Source organism: Ascidiella aspersa, chromosome 3 (assembly GCF_963924565.1).
Source record: "Ascidiella aspersa chromosome 3, kaAscAspe10.2, whole genome shotgun sequence".
Lineage (NCBI taxonomy): Eukaryota > Metazoa > Chordata > Ascidiacea > Phlebobranchia > Ascidiidae > Ascidiella > Ascidiella aspersa.
In genome coordinates this window covers 27,405,040-27,430,198 of record NC_139449.1, presented here as the reverse complement: position 1 = coordinate 27,430,198, position 25,159 = coordinate 27,405,040, and the positions used below count along the sequence as shown (strand labels likewise).

Sequence of the window (25,159 nt, the reverse complement as noted above, 5' to 3'; positions counted from 1 at the left end):
GCCCGTAATTTTGGCTTCCATAGCTCTACAAGAAACAAGGGTTCGTTGACAGTAAAGGTTGAAAACCGTTTTTAACTCTATATAACTTGTTGACAAGGCATTGGTTTAATCAGGATCTGCGTGCGCCCAACCTTTTTATGTGTTGACCCTTGCCTCGTTTATATATGCTAGTACTTTCATGTGACGAGGACTATTCAAAATACTCATAACGCGGCCTTGTAATCTCGCTGACATGCTTGTTTCGTTCCGTCGGCCTTCTCTTGTCAATATTTCGGCCAATATTTTGAATGCAAAAAAGGAGAATGTGATCAGGATTGCGAGCCGCGCGTTACAGTCGCTCACGGCGCTCCTAAAACTATACCCTGGCGCATCAATAATTCACACAATCTCTCCAGCGAGTGAAAAGCCTTGGGGATGTGCCTAACCGCGTGCTTCTCATTGCTTGCATTTTGAAATGAAACACTTGGAAAAAATGCTACAGAACAGAGGTTGTGCTGGAAGTTCTTGTGATATAGTCTAATATGGTTGTATCACTGTTGTAGCTATGGATTAATATTTCGATGATCATCACAACAGCATTGATTTCACAATGTAAATCAATAAATGCTACATCAAACTTCACGTTGGGGAAACCCTAGGCTTTCTACCTTTCTCTGTGAAGTGTGCAACATTGCGACCCAAACTAACAGGCTTTTTCTTCACACTTTCCAAGGACCGCTAGTCTATGGCAAATCAGCCAATCCCGTGGGGAAATATCTATCCCGGTGATTGCAGACCTCATCGATCGCGGAACCAAAGTCTACAGCCTCTCTCGAAGTCAGCAAATCCCACAAAGCTCCAGACTGTGCCTTGTGGCAAACTTTGGCACGTATTTACCGCCGTGAGGTTCGCTATTCTGCACGTGTGCGACAGTAGTATGTGCATTGAACATCTAAAGCTAGATGATTTACGGTTCGGTTTCGTTCTTGCTTATCAATTTGGTACGAAACAATTGAGTGAATAATTTATTAGATATAATCAAAGGGAGTAATTATTTAATCCATTGAAACTCGGCTAAAGAACAACAAATGTTTTGCAAGTAGCATGTGCAAACTTATATAAAACTCACTATTACTTTGGTTTTGATTTATTTGACACTATACCATTGGTCCATCAGCAGCTTCTTTACGATTTGATAATTTCTGCTTTCAGCAAGCTCCTTGCTCAAATCAACTTATTGAAGTTAGCGTAAAGATTTAGAAATTACAAAGCAAACCCCAGTTGTTATCGGTGACTAGAGTCCAGCCAATTCAAAGCTTAAATTGGATGAAAAAAATTGAAATAACTATTATCATAAAGGATGAAAAAATTGAAATAACTATTAATGAATAACTATTATAACAATAGGTCAAATGCAAAACTACATTTATCGAACGTTGATCCAGTAAGAGTCTCAGGCTATTTAAGAAAACTATATTCTTTAAATCTCTACTTCAACTTGAACCCTCAATTGTAGCCTGAGAAACACACGTTTGACTATCCAGATAAACATGTATTTAACGATTAGTGTTCTCGCCGAAAAGCTTCGCTAGAACGATGGGTAGAAGAGACGATAGAACTGACAGACAAGTTTCATAACGCTGTTTTAAACCTGTAGGGGCGATGAAACTGATGAGGGACACTAGTAATAGGTACATTCATTCACTTATTAAAGGAAAGAGCTTGTTGCAAAGCGTACTTCATAAATTGGTGATGACAAGCAAAACGAGGTTTACAAGTTTAAAAAAATCGCAACAACGTAAAACTAATCGGGCGAGGAATCTCTTTGGTCAAAGTAATGGCGTAAAAGCTTTACGAAGCAAGACGATTATTCAATTGTGTCAATGGGATGAGACTGCAAACGCGGGAGATCGGAACTGCATTCGCGGATTGGTACAAATGACGCGGCGTGAAACGGAACTTTGCACACTTCTTAGATTGGTAAAAGGAAACGAGACGTGTTATCAGATGGACAGACGAAGGTTTGAATTGGGCGAAATCTGGTCTGGTTGTGCGCGCAACACGAAATGCGTACGGCAAGAAATTTGCGTGAACACTGAACATCCATACAGTGCGATGAGGTGTAGCTGTTATTTAGCTATTAAAGTGACTACAGAAGGCCAAACGGTTTAATTGGCGACTTAAAGGTCCAATTAGGCAGCTTTCTGGTGGGCATAGGAATACTATAGGGCGTATCGTTTATTTGGTCTAACCGGAGGACGGCAAACAGTTAGACAAGTAGAAACAAAACAAAAACCAGTGGAGTTGTAAAGCGGAGGCGACAGACACAAGGATAATAACGAACACTTAACGAACCCGTATGTAGTGAGAAAATGCGCTGCCGTAAGCGGAGCAGGCGCAAAACGCAAGCCGCTAAAAGGACAGGCTCGAGAGGGGACAAAACGTAAGAGTCGGACGCGTAAAAATACAAACGAGAAAGCGGTTTAATAGTGAGAGAAAGAGAGCATACTTGTTTAGGCAAATCGTTTGGCCACGTCCAAATGGAGACGTGCTTAGAAATCATGCCGGTTTGACAGTTTGACAGTTGGCGTCCTTTTTAGGTGTCGGTCGAACGATCTCGGCTTCTGCTCCTCTCGGCAATCAAGCGTCAGCCTTTTTTTCCTCCTCCTCTTGGGCTTGCTGTGGCTCCTCCTGCTGCTGTTGCATGCCATCCTGATCTTCGTCGTCGTCATTGTCGTTGTCCGCAGCGGTCCACAGCTAGGAAGAGGAATGCAGAGTGTTAATTCTTCTAATCGAAGGGGTCAACCTCTCTTCTAATCGAAGGCGTCAAAGTTGAATTATTTCAACTTTCCGCAACCGAAAGCGTTTTAAAAAAAAAACGTTTTACGTTAATGCTAGACGCGTCTAGTGTGAACCAGCCTTTAGGCACATAATTTTTTAAGGATCGCCACAGCAAAAAAATCGCCACGCCAAAAGAGTTCATCACATTACACCAAGGACAGTTGCCCTCGAAAGTGGATCCTGAGCACAACTTTCGTTTAAGGCGGAAGAAGCTATAACGTATACATTCCCCTTTGACTCTGTACGCGATGCAGCATTATGAATACAGGGTCTTTATTTCGAAAACATACAAAACGAGTTAAGAGCTTCTTTGCATGTGTTTCGACAAAGATAAACGACACTAGACGCAGCAGTGAAAAAGGGAAGTGGCCTCAGCGTTGCGACAATGAATGTCACCGCTGTCGCAAAACCTCTATTTGAATGGGGCCAGTGCAATTTCCATCCATTCATGTAGGGTCTTGTCTACGAGGCACATTTATCGGCGCTCACATACCGTACCAGTGACTGTTAATAAACTACACCGAGATTTATCAGCATATTCGCTGCGCATTACCGCATAAACACACTTTCCAGTCATATCAATCAAGTGAAAACAAAAAACTAGTTGAGCTTACGGTCAGGTTGTCCCGCAGTAGTTGCATGATGAGAGAGCTGTCTTTGAAGTTGTTGCGCGACAAATTTTCCATTTCTTTTATCGCCTTGTCGAAGGCCTGTAACAGTACGAACACGTGTACAACGAGTGTTCCACTCACTATTTTTAAGCTTGTATAATTTAAAAGAGAATTAATATATGGGTAACGAACAATATAGATTGGATGATTAGGAAACAATATAAACGTAATATCCCTGATAACATCTTGACTAAGAGCAATATAAAATGGCTAAAGATATTCTTGATAAATGCTATCACCTATAGGTTATAACACAACAAATTATAATCTATATTTTAAAGGCTAATTTGCAGCTCAGTTTTGTGACACATCAGTAACGCAGGGGTGAACATGAAATAATTTTCTTGGTGAAAATCATGACATTTTTCAGGGAACACATCACAAAGTAACTTTATAACGTGACGTCATCAAACTGGTAAATTAAGAAACCTACTGTTTTCTGACAATCCCGCAGTGTTGTAATGACTTAAGTCAATGACTTGACTTAAGTGCACTTAAGTCAATGTTTTTAAATGACTTGACTTGACTTTAGTCTTTTGGGCAAAATGACTTGACTTGACTTAAATCTTTTGGGCAAATGACTTGACTTGACTCGAGTAATTTGGACAAATGACTTGGGTTAAAATAAATTGTTTTAATTAAGCAATTATTTATAAAATTACGTTATTTATAAAAGAATTTGCTTGCAATATGTTGCTTTTATTTTATTTTTAACTTGAGATGCTCATAATAATCGGAGGAGTTTACCGGTTTTCATAATTTAAAGTTTTACTTTTTTGACAAGGGCTGGACTTGAAGTTGACTTGCTCTAACTATGACTTGACTGGGACTTGACTTGGGCAACCGATGACTTGGACTGGGACTTGACTTGATATTTATTCAAAAAAACTTGACTTGGACTTAAGTTGTTTTACAAATGACTCGACTGGGACTTAAGTCATTTTAAAATGACTTTTTTACAACACTGCCATCCCGTACGCAAATATGCAACGGAAATCTTTGCCGGCACCAACACATTGGTGCGAAGCGAATATTCATTTATTAGAAGGTCTACTTAACTGATCGACCGGATATCCTAATCCATATCCTAACCTTATAAGTGTGGACCACATTTGTTTCTTTGCTAATATAAGTCGAGTTTCCCTGGTTTATTTTAGGTTTACTTTTGAAAAATGAATTTACCAATATTTAAATTGATCGTCCGACAAACATTTATATTGTACGTGCCAACGTTTCGATGGCCTATTCATTGTTAAAAAAAGTGCACACATTTTTTAAGGCAATTCAAAATGTGCGCACATTGTTAAAGAAAAGAGCGCACTTTTTTGAAGGCAGTTTAAAATGTGCGCACATTGTGAAAAAAGTGCGCACATTTTTGAAGCTATTTCAAAATGTGCGCACATTTTGACGTGCACATGTTTGGGCACATTGTGCAAAAAATGTTCGCATCCCCGTCTCTCGCGACACACCTGACATGGTTACGACACAAAAAAATAAAAGCAGGTGGGCTGTTACCTCCTTTGCAATTTTGCAAGCTAATTCGTGGTCTTCCATGATCTCGTAGTGGAAGACGGAGAAGTTAAGAGCAAGTCCGAGCCGGATGGGATGAGGTTCAGGCATTTCTTTCTCGCAGATTTCATACGCTGCGCCATAGGCATCGTTGGCATCTTTGGCGAATTCTGGGTGCAAATGGTCGTGTCAACTTTTTCGCGCAGTCTCAACAACTACAACCAGGCCTTACAACCCGAGGTAAGAAACACGCACAAAAGTAGAAAGCAAGGCGAAATTATAAATAAGTCAACAAGTTTATCCACAGTCGTTCGTTACGATTGGCGATATCGGTATTTGGAGATTTTTTCTGGTAAATGACAACAGCGAAGGAAGCTTGACATTCTGACGCATTTCGCCCTACTAAATTTCGTTCGATTACGACACGAAAATTGTCCTTGGGGTGGGTCGCACGCCGGAACGACAAGTAGGCCTGGTTCTCCCTATAGGCAATCGAAAGCCATGTATCAAAACATGCCAAATTCTGTGACAAGCCTAAGCAGCGAGAAAACAACGATCGAATAGGGCGTCGCAATGCAATGCAATATAAGGGTAAAAGCAGCGAAACCTGAAACACCGATAGCAAAGAGCGAATCGATGGGCGGGCCTTTTTTGCAAACGGGAAATCGAAGGCTAATTAGGTCAGCATCGATTTACCGTGGCATCGCGCTTGGGGCTTGGAGCGCTTGTGGTAGGCGATAACGCGCCCGCGACAGAGGGCAGAGGCTGAAGCTTTCCAATGACTGGACAGCTGCCGCGTGCATATTGGCGAAAAATCTAGTTCACAATCAATAAAGCGTTTCAATATACGGGTCCGGGCCCAAGTTTTTAACCATGTATTTTAGTCCGCCACATTTTACCAGCAATGCACCTTTGCATAGCCTATACAGCGTTTCTTACACACAAATGATGCCACGAAATGGGCGGAATATTTAACAATTAAGTGGAATTATTACTAATAATCGAAATTCAAGATACAAGTAACTCAATTTAAATATCACATAAGGTCACATAAGGTTTGCGCTTCGCCTAAATGTTACGGTTTAAACTATCTTTTTAATTGGTCGTCAAAAGAATCCATACATAACTAAACCGAAACTCACTTTAGAAAAACAACATATCGAAGGATGAAGTATTTTAGACGTTTTAATTAGCAGCATCGTGTTTTGTCATTTGTCTTTTGTTTCCATATTAGAAATAAAATATGTGCTTTAATTTCCCGTGTGCAAAACGACAATTATATACGCTTCAACGTTACGGACTCATAACCCAACCTATGTAACACGATCCTCATCCTATCTCGCGTTAATATGACACTAAGATATCGCAACTGACTATATCTCCTATGATTTGTGTTACTATAATACGACACTAAGGTATACTTCCCCCTGCATTGAAGCTAACAATTCCAATGGGCACAAGAAGTGATACAGTAAATTATGAGAGTTCAAAAAGTGTGAAGTTTGTCACAATAGTCGTGTTTAAAACAGGAAAAGACCCTCCCTTAAAAATTCAATCTCAAAATAAAGTCAGTTCAACTTTACTTACAGTCATATGTAATGTACAGACCAACTTAACAACCGTTCTTAGAATATTTTGTCAGATTGCTCTTGTAGTTGACGACAAAAAAATATGTTGCTTTAGATGCGTGATTGTTTTCCCGGTAAGTGTTTCTATAATCACATTTTTTTACAAAGACAAGCAATATTTTTGTACATCTGCGTGTAATTAAAAAATCCACCTAGCATATTTTAAATAATTTATGCATCACGTTCGAGTTACAACCCCACTATTAATGTGATCGATTAAAACCGGGGTGTGTGTGTCTGATGATTTAGACTGCGGGTGTAAATAGTAAAACTAAGTAGTGCTGCCGTACACTGATGGATTTATTGCAATGTATTCAAAGTCAAAACCAGCTTTTTGAAGTCAAACGTAACCGTTTTGCTATTGCTAAACGCCAAAAGTAAAACGAAAAATTACAAGTTGCACGCCCTGTCGCCTTTATATATATACATTATTTATTGGTTAACAAGGACAGTTACCACAAGAAATATCTTTTAGTTTTTTTTTTTATAAAATGTATTTACTTTTTTTGCAATCCCCCTTAACAACCTCCGCCACATATCGGAAGTAGTCTCCCTTCATCTTCATGTAGAAGGTCTTGCTTTCGTTATCATCGCCGACGTGTGGCAGCAAATGGCCGTCAATCAGTTCCTATAACAACCAAAATAAAGACGTGTAATAAAATAGGAAAAAAATTTTTAAGTAAAGTGGTCGAACTTCTTGGGAGGTAAATGTACAGCTAAAAAGCACCCTTTTTTCTAAAATTAGACGTTGTACTTTGCTCTTCGGTTTCGTTTTTGTATCTTGTTATTTCGCAGTTGTGCATTTAAATGCTGTGAGCTACCCGATGCCCAAGAGTGACAAGGCTGTTTTAAATATACTTTGGAAACGTGCAGTTGGCAATCCAACGGCACTTGTATTAAGTCTAGGCCGGCAGTACGCAAGAAGCTGATATAAGGATTTCAATAACAATGATATAAACGACATCCACCGTCGAGTTGTATTGTGTTTCACGATCCCAAGCCTTTTTAGGCAACCAGTTACATCGTTTGTCTTTTTTAACCTAGTCCTAACAGGGGAAACCGCATGGTTAGCCACCACGGCGCTATGCCATAAGCCGCAGCTAATGCTATTCATGTTACAACATTTTTAATGGACTCCGGCTCGATCAAATTGCGTTTCAACGAGATGGTCATTATATTGTTCGTACGGCCTTTATGCTAAACATTAAGCTTGACTCTGGCACGCAGGCATAATTTGATAGCTTTTGTTTAAGTTAACAAACGGCATTCGTTAAATGCGATGCTCTGTTAAACAGGTAGTGCAGGCTTGAACCTGAAAATCCAATCTTTAACTATAGACAGAGTTTGTGCAAGTCAATGTATACATTTTTAGGAACGTTCGATACTTGACATTTTATTCCGATTTACATTTAGGAGTGTCCGATTTTACTCCCATACCGATACCCGATATTTGGACAAAACGTATAGCGATGCGATAACAAATGACGCGCGAACAAAATTAAACTATTATGATACGAGAAAATCGCCTTTCATGGTTGAATCGCTGCATGGGGTTACACATCACAGAGGAAATTCCTCTATTAATTTGGTATCACATAGGCACCGATACCACAACTTGGTACGATCCGATATTATCGGCACCTCTAAATTGTTTTGTTTAATTTTGTTAAGGTAGCTACAAACGACTCTGTGTTTAAACCTACAAACAGAACGAGCTTTGCTAGGTGATTTCACCTAAGAAACTTTAGTCTAGACCAGCGTTTCTCAACCGGTGCGCCGCGGCGCACTGGTGCGCCATGGAAGACTGCCAGGTGCGCCGCGAGCAAAATGAAAAAATAACGTAGGTCCTATTGTATAAAACATATATTTTTTTACTTTCCTATTAGGCTTAGCTCATTGATTCCACAAGCCTTTCAAGTAGTAAACGCAATAAGACCTACAAAGCAACAATATCTAAATCAGATAATTAATCTATAATAGGCTACCATAGTAGGCCTATTAAGACCAGCGACATAATAACGGCAAATTCACATCAATGACCACGACAGAATAATATTTAAAATAGTCTAGATAAGACCTAAACATGTCATAACAAGTCCAAAATTAATCGGAATAAGTCTTAAATGGACAAAATATCGTTTTTAGTCTTAAAGGCTGAAGTCCCTTTAAAAATATGCATCTATAAAACCCATATAATAAAAAAATTGCAAGCCATTTAAGAGAAATACCGGTACACCTAAACAATTTCGCGCTCGCTTCGTTCGCAAGGTGTGCCGCCATGTCTTTATACGTCTCTAGGTGCGCCCCGAGTAAAAAAGGTTAAAAAACACTGGTCTAGACGAACATTAGGCCACTTAATCGTACAGTCCACTCAAAAAAAACGACGTCACTCCTACAGCTGAAACTTACCACCACTTCGTTGCAGATCTGAGTAATCTCGCCGCTGATCCTGTCCAGGTATTCTTGGGCTTGCTGCTTCTTCCTATCATCGTCTTCCTTCTGCTCGATACTGGAGATCACCCTCCACGAGGATCGGCGCGTTCCCACTACGTTCTTGTAGGCCACGGAGAGCAAGTTGCGCTCCTACGTTAAAAAAAGAGTATAGGTCAATTGTAATGACTTAAGTCAGTGAAGTGTACGCGACTTGAAGTTGACTTGCTCGAATTATGACTTAACTGAGACTTGACTTGATATTTATTCAAAAAGGCTTGAACTTAAGTTCTTCTAAAAATGACTTGACTTGGACTTGTTTTTTTTTTTACGAGTGACCTGACTGGGACTTAAATGACTTATTTACAACACTGCAAACACATGCCTTGGTGTGTGTTTAGGTTCGGGTTGTTTACTCTGTAAAATATTGACAATAACTGGTACTTTATAATATGTTCTGCTGACTTTGATTATATATTGAATCGGCCAACCAATAACTTGAAACTGTATTTGGCTTTAATTGCTTTATTATACCAGACACAGACATGAATTAACAGGTGATAAAGGTGGCCAACATTTGTTTAACACTAGCATATTATAATAGAAGCAAGGTAGAAAAAAATAGGCCTAGTTTTAATCATTTTGTAGTTGAGTTTGTTCTAAAATTATTTTAAAACTTAGGCTTTAAGCGATTTAACATACGGAGGTTTATAAACTAAAAAAGGTAATTTATAATTCAATTTTAATTTGGAACACCAACCAGGGTAAAATGATGCAGTAAGAAGTGTGAAAAGTACCTATTGTTTAAAGATATGGTGAACAGTTTGGATGCACAACTCCCCTAGTAAAGATTGTTACAAAAATGTTCTAAAAAGTTGGGTTATTCAAACGCATAACGTGGGTATTAATTTTGTGCACATATCAAAATGCAAGTGATTATGACAGTAACTTTTAAAAGTACAACAATAAAATAATCTAATAAACTTGTAGAACACCAAGCAAGGTTTTGTGGCACACAAGTAATGGGGTCTAGACTAGATAAATGGCTTCTAATGTGAAGAAACAAATCACGAGTATGGAATTAACAGACTCTTATAAAACACAGTCCAATACAGCTAATGAGGTAAAGAAGCTTTCTAGGTTTTGAAATATATATATTTTTTTTCACCACTGATGTAATGTTTTAGTGCATTTACAATATAGGGAGTCGTTTGAGCTAGTGGTTGGGTGCGCGTTAGCAGTTGATGCCCTATGAAAATCGGCAAATTTTTTTAAATCGCCCTTGGTAGACTGCTGCTTCCGTAAAGATTCTCTGAAAATGTCCTAAAATGGTAGCGCTGTACTTTGGATCTGACACGTGCCACGGACATTGAACAAGGTAAGTCTATGTGACCATTGCAATATAAGGCTATATTAATAAACACAGGCACGCTCTGTCCTACAAGAGAGAAAGAGAGAGAGAGAGAATAAATAAAAAAATAAAGAGAGAGAAAAAAGATCACGTGACTATATCATGAGGAGGAAACGCAGTGCGTCCGGTCCCGGGCTTGATTCGCATACGTGTCGAGAACCTCTTGCATGGATGGCAACAGCGGTTTGATGCGCTGTACGTCGTGTGCGTGCTGTACGATCTATAACACCGCGAGCGATGGTTGTTCCGCGTTGAACAGAAATCGACGCGGCCGTATTGTTGGCTTGCGCGAGTGACGTGAGGTGGCGGCGCAGGATGCAAGGAAAAGGGTCTTTCTTGTGACTAACACTTCCACTTGGGCACGTCTACTACTTCAAAATTGACCAGGTTTCCGTTTTCAGTTTAGTTTGGGTGCGATTTTGCCCTTTTCTCCAATGTACCATTTATGCCTATTGCCTATATGCAGGTAGTTCTATGGACTCCAGGCTGCTAGTTGCTCAATTGACCAGCGCGGCGATATGGGTGCTATGAACGACAAATGGGTTTATCGCAACAACAAAAAAGTAGCAGTGGACATTTTAAGACATTTTTGAAAAAATGTGCCGCTAATACATGGGCATACTTGTGTCGTGTAGCCATATGCAGTTAACTTGTACATTCGTCCCACGATTGTGAAATACAAAAAGGAAACTTTTTGATTAAAGGCAAATAAATTCCAAACAACGTAGGTAACTGGATTTAGAAATCTTGTAAAAGCATGTAGTTAATTGAGCAGACAAACATTTAGAATCAAATCTAGCTTTCAAAAAAATTCATCCTCAACTGCAGTGGTTCTCAGACTGGGGTCCATGAATCCCTTTGGGTTTGTGAACTATAGTTTTAGGAGAATTATGAAGGCCTGATTTAAATATTAATGTATATTAAAATGGCTTTTTAGCCTGTTTTTGAACTTTAGATAAGTAATTGATATAATTGTGTGAAGACTAAATGCACTATTTTATTGATTTGATGTCATGTGTGCTGCATCTACTTTAGTTTAAATTTTTACGCCATTTTTCATACAAAACAGCCTAATAAATGTTGTTGAAATGTGACATTTGTACCTTTAAATACTCACTTTTTACTGCAAAACAGGTTTATTTCTAGCTGTTCAATTGCAAAGCAATGCAAAAAAAGTAGAAACATTTTTTTTCAGGGGGAGGATAATTTATTTTTTCAAAAAATTTAGCCTAAATCTGAATTTTCAAATTGACGTAGCACGATCAATACTGTATCAAACCTGCTCAGATTTGGTTTGTAGGATTTTTAGACGCAACCTAACAATTCCAGGGGGTACCCACTGAAATTTGACAAAAAAAACTGTTTTCTTGAACAAATCCATTTTTAAAACAAAATACTTCAATTAAAATTAAAACAGTTTTGAATGTATTTAGACTCGATTTCACTTTCACATTTTTTGGACCAAAATCAGCAGATTTTTAATTCTGTTTCTACTGTGACATCAATTTATGACGACATTTTTTAATGTTTCTCGCCTTCAGGTGTCCGCGGAAAAAAATAATTTTCTTTTTTTTTCTTTTCACATTTTTCTTTTCATTAAATGTTAACGACTGTTTCCGAAATTACGCAACGTTGCAGTAACTCGACAAGTGATCGATGCACCAAAAATGTGAAAGGAAAGGGGTTTATTAGTAATTGTCAGTGTGTAGCGCTGAGTGCTGAAAGATCTGAAGTCATAAAGAGTGTAAGTGTAAATAAAAGGCATCCGCTGACAAAACAAAACATCACATAATAATTAAAACGCGCTTACGTAAACAGCTGCAATGACGACACTCTTGCCGTTAAATACAAAGAAATTTCTGAAATAACCACAATTTAGTAACACACGCGGTTTGGAAAAAATGGTTAAATCGAATTAAATTTTTAGTATTACTTTTACGATTTTTAAACAGTACGCAATATTAGTTTTGGAGAACACGTATTATTCTATACAACTTAATACTGGTAGTTTGGTAATATTACGGTCATTAATATCTTTCGTTTTAACACATGTTAACAATTTTTTTACGTTTACTGCAGTCTAGGTTGTACTTGAAAAATGCCCAAAGTTTTAATCAACCTTCAAAAAAGCTAAAGAATATATATATTTTTATAGCCTACGTTGGTTATACAAACAAGTACAAGTCAGAAATTCTGGCGCAAATAAGTGTCTAGCAATTTCGTTTCATGTGGCTGAATCTTTTTAAATAAGAACTGTTTTATTATTTTTAGGACAAGTCTATTAATCGAAATAATAATTATATATAGTGTGAGCATTTTATGTCTAGTTTGTTGTCTTTACTGATTTAAACAAGTATAAAACACATTTTTGTTTGTTGTTTTTTTTTGCTGAAATTTCTCCCAACTTGCGCAGACTTAAAACTCGCAGACCCATGTGTTATCTTGAGTGTTTTAAATAGTTTTTTTAACGACATGGATATGTGTGTACTGCCTTGTATGCGTGTAGAAGCAATTGCAGGTAGCCAGTAGCTTTACTCAACGTGTCTAACATGGACCTTGCAGACCTCATAAATAATTCAGGCGCAAATTTACGGACTCTACAACGCAGGCATTACACCTGACCTATAGTGACAAACTAAAAACTCGCGTAGAGGAACTAAACGCGACCAACCAAACACGGGCATGGCCAGGGAAGTTATCACCCTTTTAAATTAGTTTACATGTGCCTAACGATAAATTCTTGATAACTAATAGTTAATTTACAAGTGACAATGCTGCCACCACAAGTACTAACAACTCCACTCTTCCCCATTACTAAGTACATTACAAAAATCAATCGAAAGCTATGTAACGTTTGTTTTATTTTGCCAATATAATTTGGAGAGGTACCTACTTAAGGTTTTACTTAATTTTGTTTTTAAATGAACAAAAAGGTGTTTTAGTCCAGTCTTAGTCAGTTTTTAAACATGCAGACGAATAGTACTTGTGTAAAACGTGGCCAGCTTTACTTGTTGATTGTGAATCAGGCGTTATTCCTATAAATACAACTGTATTTAAGGATTACGTTGAGATCTACTTTCAATCATATGAAAGTTTGAAAAAACTGTTCTATAAAATGCTCTTCTATTACTGCTTGTGTACTTTAGCGGTAAAACAAGTAGGTCGTTCGTTATTCAACGAAAACTTTTTATAGTTTAAGTATCGCAGCATTTTGCCCGAGTGGTTAATTAGCAAAGCACAGATAAACTCCATAAAATATTTCTACAACTAACTAACATATGTCAGGCAAAGCGACAACAAATAGTAATTTCTGAGGACATTCTTTGTTTTCTGTCAATATAAGTTAGATATAAGTTTTATTATCGAATTACTTTAGCAATGCTTAAGCTTTCGACACAAATCTATTTAAACAATAATTAACAAGTCCAATATGTTACAAGCGCTTTCAAAATTTTAAACACAACAGGAAGCATGTATTAGTGTTTCCACTAAAATTTTCCTTTAAACTTTGGGAAACAGGTGTCAAAACAACAAACTTGGGTGTGAAAATATACAAAGATGATTTGAGAAATGACCTTTTAAAGGATTATGAGTATAAGGTTCAAAATTACCATCGCAAGTCTTGGTAAACTAAATGCAGCCCTGGTACAGACGATAAAAAGATCGTGCAACTTACATCGCGCTTGTGCAAAAGTCGATATGTGGCCTGACAATCAATGCGATGTGGCCTGATTTTGCTCTAAGAGCGTTTGGTAGAGCAATCTAATACACAATAGAGCCACATCAGGAAAGGCTCTCTTCCACAATGATTAGTAGCGCCACATGGCACATATGCTGGCAATTAAAAAGCTTCAGCCATGGCGACGGTTTCTTTTACAACGAAAATGAAGGCAGGGGTTATTACAAAAGGCTGATCAAATACCATTTATAAATCCGGAGGAAAATGCAAAGATTGTTTGACACATGTTTTACCACTAGCAGTAATATTGAAAAGCTAACAAAAAATGTCGGTCCAATTAATTCTTAGAAAGTTTTACGAGGGCTAAAAAGGGGCCGCATAAAAAAGATAGTTGGTGTTGGAGCAAAAGACTTAATAATAATCACGGGTAAACAAGTCGGATGTTTTATAATTGCACAGAGGGAAATGTAGCTAAAAATTACCGTTTAACTCGCAGCAAGCCCCATGCCATACGGCGGCATTCAGTAAAGAGCCCTATTTGCCGCTTAATTCACAAACTTGGCTGGCGAGGAGCGAAACAGCGGATATATGGTCGTCACGTGACCGCCCGTCGCGCTTGGCTTCACATCAGCGAGACCAATTTCCCATACGTCACCACAAAAGGGCTGCGTATACGCCCTGTCATGGCGAAACATGCACGAAGCCTAAACTAACTTCTTAAAGCTCGCGCCTACGCCTTTCTGTTACAGCTTTATGGTTTCGCTTATAGCTTTTACTTGAGATAAACTTTAGGAATACACTTCGCCACGCGGCCATTTACCATACAACCAAGATTTGTCGACAGCTTAAAAACGAAGCATTCTTTTTTCTTTGTGTTAGAAAATAGGTTTCTACAAAGTCAACTTACATCGGTAGTGAGGGTTTGTTTCAGCTGTGCTACCTCCTTCATGACGTGAACCATGTCTTCATACCTCTCGGCTTGTTCGGCATTTTTGGCTTTGTACACCAAGTCGGCTTTGTTTTGTTCTGCATCTAAGATCGTACCAATAAAGATTAGTTAGTTAATTCCACAAATAACTTATAAACCATGGAGCTAGAATTTGCATCAAATACGCACACACATTGCGTAAAAAAAACTAGATAAACAATAACTCCGGACAAGAATCAAAAAAATTACCTGCCATTGTATAACCTGCAAGATTTCACCAAAAAGATAAAAATCCTAATTTACCAAGCTGCAAAGCAAATCAGTTGAAGCAAATCAGTTGAAGCAACACGTTATTTTATTGTTTGGTATTGTCTACAGTGGTGGGACGCTTTCCGCTAAGTTAGCAACTGATTGAGACCTGTTTACTTCACAACTGGCCACTCGAACAGCCTGTCACAAAAACTAAAAGCCCGACTGTAATAAACTGGCTTCGCTCGAGTCAGCACTGGAAATCTCTGACAGCATGTAACGCGCCAAACTCGCACCTAGCCCACTCTCTTGCCCATCAGTCATGCCCTAGAGCAGTAGCCACCACCAGTCGGAGCTTACGGCTGACGCGCCAAGTGGAAAGGCCGCCAGCGACCGGCACATCCACTACAGTGCCGTTAACGCAGACTGGTGTTGTGCCGCCCGGCGTTCGCGCTGCTTGATTACTACTGTGCTGATGTGTAGGAAGCCTCGAGAGAAGCGCGCTACCAGTTTCGACGGAGCTTTTCAAAGTGACGCAATCACTGCCTTCAGGTCACGCTTCGACGAGAGCCGTTGTTGCCCGCGATAGTTAGGAGACGTATGCCACTACAAGGGTATTTAATTGATCATAATGCGTGCGAATTCGCATAGCTGCTATATCGTATAGGCAAAATCTAGGCAAACTAAAATGCGCTTTTCCAATTTTTTTTTCGTTCGGTTGGACCAAAACATCATAAAACAATTTTTGTATATGGCCGTATTTATCTAATTCTAAATAGAGGAATCAGGTGGCACTATATAAAGGCAAATTCTATTAGATTCTGAGAAGCTTTCGCACAATCGTGCTTCATCAGGTCAACGTATCTGATTACTCTATCATGAAACAATTATACTTAGAAACGTCCTATTTTTAGTGCAACAAATGTGAAACGATAATAGAATCTAATTGCATTCAAGGAGAAGGCCAACTGTAATGCAACTCTTTTTTGAAAATATATTCCATATTTTTTATTATACACTAAAATTTTAACAAGGCATTCGTGGTTACTCGATAGTCCACAAGGGATCCACCGATTCTTTAAGAAACTCATACACTAGTGAAAGGGATCTTAAACTTTTTCAGCCCCCCTGTTTGTTAGGGGACATGGAATTCTTATCAGATATATAATACCACGAAGTTGCGTTATGACGTGAATTCATATAACATGAACTAACGGAAGCAGTTAAATGACACCACGTCCGAAACTCACGAAGTTACAATTTAAGCACATAACAAAACTTCGAAAAAAACGATGTTAATTTTAATAATTGTTGTAGGAAATATATGCGGACAATTTGACAGAAATATATGGACCTTATTTCAGCATGACAAAGACTTGTTTTACGATTGAGTTTATCTAATAGTATTGAGTTTATCTTTTGCATACTCTAGTCCAGACCTGGGCAACATACGGCCCGCCAAGCAGTTTAACCCGGCCCGCGGCTTATTTTCAATAAAATACATAGGCTAAGCGAAAACCAGGGCAATTTAACAGATCTTGTCAAGACCCCGCCAAATTCGATTTTTAGCCTGTTCTAAATGCTAAAACGGAAATTATTTTCGCGCTTCGCGCGAATCTCTTCTATGTTGCTCGTATGTTCCACGCGATTTTTTGGCAACTTCACAGACAAATAGCGTCCTCTACTCAGTGGCACTCCCTCCAACGAAAGTTTAACAAACTTAGCCTAATATTTAAAATATATCTTATTCACCTACAACACATATTTGAAAAAAAAAAATCAACCATATGCTATATCACATTCACAATTTACAGTTTGCTTTCCTATTGGTTTCGAATTTCGTACTGCGCATGCCTACGTCGAACTCGATTCGGGTAGTCATGCGAGTCCCGAGTCCGAATCAAGCGAAATAAAACTCTAGTTTAAACAAACTCTAGTTTAAACAAATTTTAAATCCCAAGCGAGCAAGGACAGAAAATACTGTTCAATACATTCAAATCAGAGCTACACAACTAGCCTATATAAAGTTTCAGCTAAACCCAATGCAATAAGCTAGGTCTGTGGTTAAAACTACAAGTCAAAAAAATCGCCCTAGTCATAACGAATTACGGCGTAACATAATATCGTTATACAAAAAGTAAGTTGCCCCATGAAGAAAAAACATGCGAAGTTTACCCAGCACATGCATTTTGGCTGGTAAATCCAGCGAAAAATGCCTAATTAAACAGTTAAAGTTAATCGAAGTTAAAAGTGGCCCACATACAAAAATATTAGGCTTATTAACGATACCTGTGTAGCAGCTTTCACCTGCAAGAACTCCGTTTCGAAAAATTGTCACGTAAAGGGGTGAGTGCCCTTTTACTTGATTGAGAACAAAAAATTGCAGAACGCAAATAAAGGCTTAACTTTAAATAAGTCAATTTTGGTGGGGATTTTCGTGTAATTGAAAATATGAGTCCGGCGATAGGCTTTAGTTTCAGGGCCGCTACACGAATATTTCCAATAGTTTTTATCCCTCTACAAATCTGACATATGTCAATCAAAGTTTCTATACAAATTCGGTACATTATATTATATAGGCCTACATGTGTACATTGGGTCATTACAATTTACACAATTGTCAAAAAACACTAAACGACGATTTTCTATTTTGCTCCTATAAGCGCCCATTGTAAACTGAAGCAATTTGGGAAAAATTTGAGCGCGCATCAATCTAAGTTACACAACTTGTGAGGGTGGAATTCATAAACTCGGATCAGGATTGTTTTATGATCCTAGATCAATTGATCCGAGATTTACAACCCAATGCTGGTTTAAAAGACTAAAAATGCCGTTGGATAAAGTATCAGTTTTGACAAAATCCGAACTAGTTTAGAATTAGAATTAGTCGCATTTTATCCTAAATCATTGAATAAGAAAAGTGCACCCCTCATCTAGGTTGCAACAACGTTTATTACTTTGTCGCTAGGGGCGCTCTATGTTCACAATCTAACAATTAAAGTGTTTTTACGATTGCTTTCATTGCATACAAAATATAGTGGCATTTTGTCGAGTTTCGTTATTTTTTTGAACTTTATTTGTAAAAATTAAGCCGTAGCCTACTGAGAGGTAGCAACTTGAAAATTGAGATTTTCGAACGAGTTTTAAATCTTTTAAACGTTAAGCGGATGAATTTTGATTGAAATATTTTACACAAAAGCATTTCTAGTTGAATATACAAATCATAAATAATTTATATAATTATCTGTATTTTTTCAATATTTTTGCATTGTATATTATTTCACAAAAATGTGTAGTTTATTTTACTTGGCGGAAGGATACTAATTTTAAAGCGCAAAATATCATGATCGCCTGAACTTCGAATTGTTGCTTATAGCGTTGGACTGTTAGCAACTTAGGGTACTAGTTTCTGTACCAACTACCGTATCAAGCGTTATTTTGTTTTTTTACAGAAGTTGTATCGTGTAAATTTAACAATCCTTAATACGAAATATACACAATGTGTGACGGCGAAACCAAACCACACCTCATTAACAAAGCAAAACTTGCTGAACAAGCCGAAAGATATGATGATATGTCTAAATTCATGAAACAAGTCGTTGAGGAATTTACTACTCCAGATTGTAAACTCAATACCGAGGTTTGTTGTAGCTTAAAGTTAATGCTGTTAAAGCGCACCATCAGTCGAAAGATGTTTCCTTAAAGTTGTAACCTAAAATGCGAAAGTGCTTAACGGTGTATCTATTCATCCTCAAAGGGTCCGTGTTGTATCCGACCAATATCTGTTCAATCGCTACATGATATAGACTAAGTCTTCTTGGTTGTATTCTTATACGATAACAGTAGGTGCCCTATTAAAAAAATAAAAAATAAATATGTTTACACGCGTGGTTTGCGTCTATAAAAATTATAGCGCTGTGAAACCTGATGAGATAGCATATTGACATGAAATTTTAGTCTTGCATTCATGAATATCATTGGAAAACTGAACTATTTTTTGATCCCTGTAATATTTTAAGACTATTATTTTATTAAAGCCTATATCCGATGCTGAATGTTACTATTGATATTCATTGGTCACTATTTAAAGTTAGTTCCCATCCAATTTAATTCCAAACAAGTCAAAGGCTTGAAATCATTTAAGCAAGCTGGCGGATATGCAGTGCCAAGTTTTGAGGTGTGCAATTATGTTTTTATGCACACCGGAGGTTGGGAATCTAGCACAACTAAACCTTTCATCTCAAATTTAGCAAGTTTCTATTAAAGTGTGCTCACTAATAAATTGTTTTCAAAAAAATCTCGGCTCTTCACCTGCCACAGAATGCAATCAGGCTGATCAATGGCAATTAGTTTTTTGACCTAAAAAATCTAAACCCTAATAATTTTTTTACCTGCAAATTTTTTTGGACAAAATTTTGCCTGATTAGGAATACATTGATTTAAATAAATACAGAGAATATGGAGATATTCGAAACGTTCAAAATGGTATCTGCTTTTGTATGAGTTCTGTGATAATTTTTCTAAATTAACGTCCAAAGGTAAATTGTTTGTTTAATCGTTTATATAGTTTTGCTCAACTATAAACAAGAAGTTGACCAAACGCATTGCACATAGTAAAAAGTGCTATGCATTCAATATTATCAAAAGGTTCATGTGGACTCTTTGTGTAATAATTATTTTGCCGAACATATGATTTTTTTAATATAATAGTTCTCAGAATAGATTTTGAAAATTACATAAAAACTCACTACATAATAATGGTTTATAAAAACTGATTAAAGCGGAAAAAAAGCTTACCCGCAACATGCGAAGACCATACTCTCCATCAATATGTCTTATTGTTTGCAATATCGCTTTCTATAACTGTCTGTTTTTATCCAGTTGTTATTTTTCATTTGGAAAAGGATTTCCTTTCTACATGCAGTTATAGGGAACTATTCTTGTTGTTGTTTTTTAGCAAAATTAACAAGCTAAAAGTCGCCCTTTTGGAGTATAGTATTTCTGCAGCACTTTGAGTTTGACTGTCACTGAAAAAAATAAATCTTTACTAGTTTGTTTAGGACTTTTGTAATCACCATAAATTTATAAGTCTGTTTCAAGGAGTAAACAACAGTTAAAATTATTGTTATGTAGTCAACATGTTTACTTTTGGGCAAGGGGATTTCTGATAAACAACCGTCAGTTAGTGTTTATTGCATAACTGCATTTTCTTTGTCTATCCATGCATCTAAATAAACACACTGCTTTGTCGTTTAAAAAATGTTTATCGCACTAAAATAGTATGGCAGGGTATTTTATAAATTGCAAAGAAAAAAAAATTTGGTAGGACAGAAATTCCTTCGATGACAGGTAGAGATCGACCGATATTACTTTTTTGAACTGATACCAATACACGTTTTTTTACAATTTTGTCAACCGATAACAATTTTTTTATATACCTGGAAATGTTTAAAACTTGAGTTAATTGAAAATAAAATCCAAATACTGTTATTAATATTATCCCATTTTGGCAATTTTCTATTTTGATATGCTAGGTCTTTGTTAATTTTCTGGAATTAATTTTAGTGTATTTCAACTGTTTACATGACATTTTTTCTGAAAAAACACAGCGTCTTGTTTTCTTAGCATTTTTTTGCTTGTTTGCCGAGGCGTTTTTTTTAAACGTTTTTGCATAAACCCTAAAAAAAATACCTGATTTGATTACGACTTTTAGTCACTAAAACATAAAAAATGTGATGTTGAAGATGCCAAGACACTAATTTCAGTACTTTATAACAACAAGGTGTTTTAAATCGACATATTTCTAGTAGGTCAAAAAATAATCACCCTGTTTGTTTTATAAAAATGCTTAAAAGCGAAAAGCCACATGTTTTCATGCCTAAACTTAATGGCAAAGTTATTACAACCCGCTGAAAACTTGCTGAGTTTATTTGACCCGTGACTAGGAAAAGGTTGCCGAGTGCCGACCCCTCATTTAGACATTTTTGCTAAATTTTAAAACAATAATTTGGAAAATGTGAGCAATATGCCAAAACTGAATAGGGTTCTGATTTGCACTGGTTGATAAGTGATATTTTTTTGAGACAAGAGTGCTGTGAGCAGAATGGTTGAGAACCACTGCTCTAGGCGCCGCTTTCCAATGGACAGGTGCCAGCTCCATTGTTTAGTTTTGGTCGTTGCTGAAATGATAAAAATGTAATCTATATATTATTCCTTTGTCAGAAGTTTCTTTAGCATGATGTTGTTGTTTGTTTCTTATCCCCTCTTGTTATATGTGTCATAACCATGTCATTTAACAAAAAATGTATATTTATTAATAATAAAACATGTTAATGTTTACATGCAATATGCATCTATAAGTTAGTTTTCAAATTAATTTGTCAATACTAATACCCTAATATTTTTCTTATACAATGGTTTACAGGAGAGAAATCTTCTTTCTGTTGCATATAAAAATGTTGTTGGTGCTAGGCGATCATCTTGGAGGGTGGTTTCATCTATTGAACAAAAGGGCGAAAAGGAAGATGATAAGAAACTCAAAATGGCCCAATTATACAAACAAACGGTATTTAAAAATTGCAACATAAACGAAATCAGTTTAGTCAAGTGGCTTGAGGTTGCTGGTTAAGGGTCTAAATAAGAAGAAATCATATGATATTACCAATTAGTTATAATTTGATCAAATCATTGTACAGAAAGTAAATCACTTTTACATTTAATAATTTAAGCACTATGCGCATATTATGGTGAACATATTATTTTGAGAAAAACTCACTTTTGTTTGAACTTTGATAGGGCTGAAATGCTGGTTTTAAATTAACATTCCTGAACCCTGAAGTATGTAACACGTAATAATTTGTTCCTAAACGGAATGTCTGTATACTTTTAAAGTTACCTAAACAAACATTTTAGCATTTAAAAAAATTTCTTTAAATAAAAAGTTCGCAAAAGAGAAAAATGTATGCTTTTTTGCAAATCTGAAAAACGCTACTATGTTTGCAATATGAAAATTGCATATACTTTATACAACCATTATATAGATAGAAGATGAACTCACTACACTTTGCAACACCGTTCTAAGCCTGCTTGACAAGTACCTTATATTAGAAGACCCTATTGGGGATGACAAGATAGCTGAACCAGCAGTATTTTATTTAAAAATGAAAGGAGACTATGAACGTTACATTGCGGAGGTTGCTGAAGGCGATGCAAAAGAAAGTTAGTTTGTGTAAAAAATATTGTCCTTCTTTATGAAACATAATTTTACTGATGCACAACGTATTTTTTATTATAACATAACATTCCTACCACCTGAATATAATGTACATAAACAGATGGGATGGTTGCTAAGTGCTCTAATGTTAATGCCTAACTTTGTTTTAACCTGTATGTTGCAGAAGCAATTAAAAAGTCAGATGAAGCTTACCGAATAGCTGTTGAACTTTGTGAAAAGCATATGACTCCAACGAATCCTATCAGATTGGGTCTAGCATTAAACTACTCAGTGTTTTTTTATGAAATCAAAACTGACCGAGAAAAAGCTTGTCAATTGGCCAGAGAAGTAAAAATGTGGAATATAATTTAAGTTGATTGCAATGTTTCTACATAAACTGTTATCTATTTAGGCTTTTGAAGGTGCTATTAATGTTTTGGATGAACTTCCCGAGGATTCTTACAAAGATAGTACGCTAATCATGCAACTTCTTCGTGATAATCTAACAGTAAGTTTCATGTTTCAAATATACCAAGCAATATAAATAATTTGGTGAAGCAATTTAAAGTAAACAACCCCTTTGCAACTTTTTATTAGGTACAAATGTTAGAAAAACTTCTGAAACGACTATGGACAGCAGAAATTGTTTAGCTAGAAACTGTTTAAACCTTGGTCACTTTTTAAGGCAGTCGATACAATCGTCATTTGACATGCTATATACTGCGTATATAATTTTAATTTTGTGACAGTATTTAAAAAATACAACAATGGATTTTTTTAAATACACGCAAAGTTGTAACGCAATATATACGCTAGAAATTAACACAATTTCTAAGTCTACATGGCTGGCACTCTAAAATCAGTGTTTCCAATCTTTTTAGCGCCGACCCAATTACTAAGCGTAAGCATAGCAGCGAAGCTTTGGCGAACCAATTCATTTCACTGAACTTTGTAAGCGAACAAAACATGTCAAATTAGAACTGATATTATCCACCCTCCAGGTCTTCCTATTGCTTCCGCAGTTTTCTTAAATTCTAAAGAAATCTTGCTCCGGCCCATATCTTTAAATCTAATCGTTTAAACTACGGCGACCCAATTTGAATCGCTAACCATGGGTTATAAAACAAATGTTTTGGAGTTCGAACAACTTTAACAAGTGCTAGGACATCAGGCGGATCTGGTTTTACATTCCGAACTTCCAACGAAATGGCGTTATAAAATTAAATCACGAACTGTGTTTTATACAAGTTCGGTTTCTCTAATTTGCGCGTGCCAACGTGAATGTCTCGACAATTAACATCACTTTTATCTTTTAGTTGTGGTCAAACGACAGGCACCAAGCAGACGATGACCAACAAACAGAAGACTAAGTTCAGGATGAGCCAATCCAGCTTAGTAGTGTCTTCTTGTATGACTTTGACTTTGTCAAATACTGTATGAAATAAACTTTCTTGTCGAAGTTTATAGCCGGTACCCGTATCCGCTTTTAAACAGACACCTTAATTGGCTTGTAGTCCCGCTATACTCCCCACTGCATGTATGCGGACTTCTAAACACCCTATTTGACTAAACAGTCTTTTCTTAACATCGTACGATTTACAAATTGCTTGCTCAAACTGTTATTTATGATTCCTAGTCAAGATCACGTGTTCACACAACAATGTCGGATTGTGAAATCTATCGCCTTTTTGTGAATCTGTAGTGCCAGTTGTCGTCCTATCGGTAACCGTAGTGTTGTATTTGAAATACCCTTGTTGCAGATACAGTCGAATCTTATTAATTTGTATCGTATTGTGTAATGTGACAAATATCATAAATAATAAATCTGCATTGTTTTCAGCCAACTGCCATCAAACTGCAGACAATAATAGTATTTGCGCCATGAAAAGGGAATTGCTCCTAACTAATGTAACTAGAGTGGAAGCGAGTCACACTAATAACAGCAGCTGTCTACTCTAATACAGAATATAATTAAGGGATCAAACGACTAGTACGCGGTTTAAAGTCTTCTGTTGAAACATTCTGGTATACATTTTGACGCAATATTTTTGCGAGATTTGAACAAACTATGCTACCGATCTGTAATGTAGCTTGATAATTTGTAAGCCAAAATTGATGCTCCTACTAGAAACCTACTAGAAAAGGAATTATAGCGAATTGCGTCCCACCTTTTAAAAGTGACGTTTCGTTAACTGAAGTGAATAAAAGCTCTTATCGAAACGTCTTAATCAAGATCATGTCGAAACTTTTCGGCTTTTGAAATTCATTATACAAACTGGAACTAATACTAAAAAAACATTTGAAATACTTTTAACATATCATGTGTAGTAAACCTAAATTACATCTGTTTTTAAGCCCCCATTTAAATTCAAAATAAAGGTGATGGTTAAAACAATAGTGTGCTATCCTAACTAGTGTCGATAGCGAGCATCTAATTTTGTTATTTAACGTGTTCAATCGAAAAGTCGTCGTAAAAACATTCTGGCATATTTCGCTTTCCCGTGCGTCCTGCTCGTTAACTGACCAGTTAATCTTCCAACGCGTTTGCTTTTCATGGGCGTTAGTTTCATTCGCATTCTACTGCAAACTAGACAACGATATGAACGACGAACGTCTTACTT

At 36.8% G+C, this 25,159-nt stretch overlaps 2 protein-coding genes across 2 annotated transcripts; one reads left to right on the top strand and one right to left on the bottom strand.

Annotated features, from left to right (window-relative positions):
* Nucleotides 1-1,516: 1,516 nt before the first annotated feature.
* On the bottom strand, nucleotides 1,517-15,408 carry LOC146161277 (14-3-3 protein beta/alpha-A-like). Its single transcript, XM_083385677.1, has 7 exons — nucleotides 15,326-15,408; nucleotides 15,056-15,180; nucleotides 9,038-9,211; nucleotides 7,130-7,256; nucleotides 5,007-5,170; nucleotides 3,435-3,530; nucleotides 1,517-2,736 (listed from the first exon to the last, which is right to left on the bottom strand). The coding sequence occupies exons 1-7, from the start codon at nucleotides 15,330-15,332 to the stop codon at nucleotides 2,620-2,622; spliced, it is 810 nt and encodes a 269-aa protein (XP_083241803.1). The 5' UTR covers nucleotides 15,333-15,408; the 3' UTR covers nucleotides 1,517-2,619.
* Nucleotides 15,409-18,745: 3,337 nt separating this feature from the next.
* On the top strand, nucleotides 18,746-24,378 carry LOC146161276 (14-3-3 protein zeta-like). Its single transcript, XM_083385641.1, has 6 exons — nucleotides 18,746-18,965; nucleotides 21,750-21,890; nucleotides 22,366-22,543; nucleotides 22,723-22,886; nucleotides 22,951-23,046; nucleotides 23,855-24,378. The coding sequence occupies exons 1-6, from the start codon at nucleotides 18,825-18,827 to the stop codon at nucleotides 23,906-23,908; spliced, it is 774 nt and encodes a 257-aa protein (XP_083241767.1). The 5' UTR covers nucleotides 18,746-18,824; the 3' UTR covers nucleotides 23,909-24,378.
* Nucleotides 24,379-25,159: the final 781 nt, after the last annotated feature.

What these genes read in the sequence shown, in the direction of transcription:
- LOC146161276 (XM_083385641.1), top strand. Translation starts at nt 18,825, where the DNA reads ATGTGTGACGGCGAAACCAAACCACACCTCATTAACAAAGCAAAACTT. An exon ending in ATTGTAAACTCAATACCGAG is followed by an intron (nt 18,966 to 21,749) that starts GTTTGTTGTAGC and finishes AATGGTTTACAG; the next exon opens with GAGAGAAATCTTCTTTCTGT. An exon ending in TGAAGGCGATGCAAAAGAAA is followed by an intron (nt 22,544 to 22,722) that starts GTTAGTTTGTGT and finishes TGTATGTTGCAG; the next exon opens with AAGCAATTAAAAAGTCAGAT.
- LOC146161277 (XM_083385677.1), bottom strand. An exon ending in AACAAACCCTCACTACCGAT is followed by an intron (nt 9,212 to 15,055) that starts GTAAGTTGACTT and finishes TTTTTAACGTAG; the next exon opens with GAGCGCAACTTGCTCTCCGT. An exon ending in TACTGCGGGACAACCTGACC is followed by an intron (nt 2,737 to 3,434) that starts GTAAGCTCAACT and finishes TCCTCTTCCTAG; the next exon opens with CTGTGGACCGCTGCGGACAA.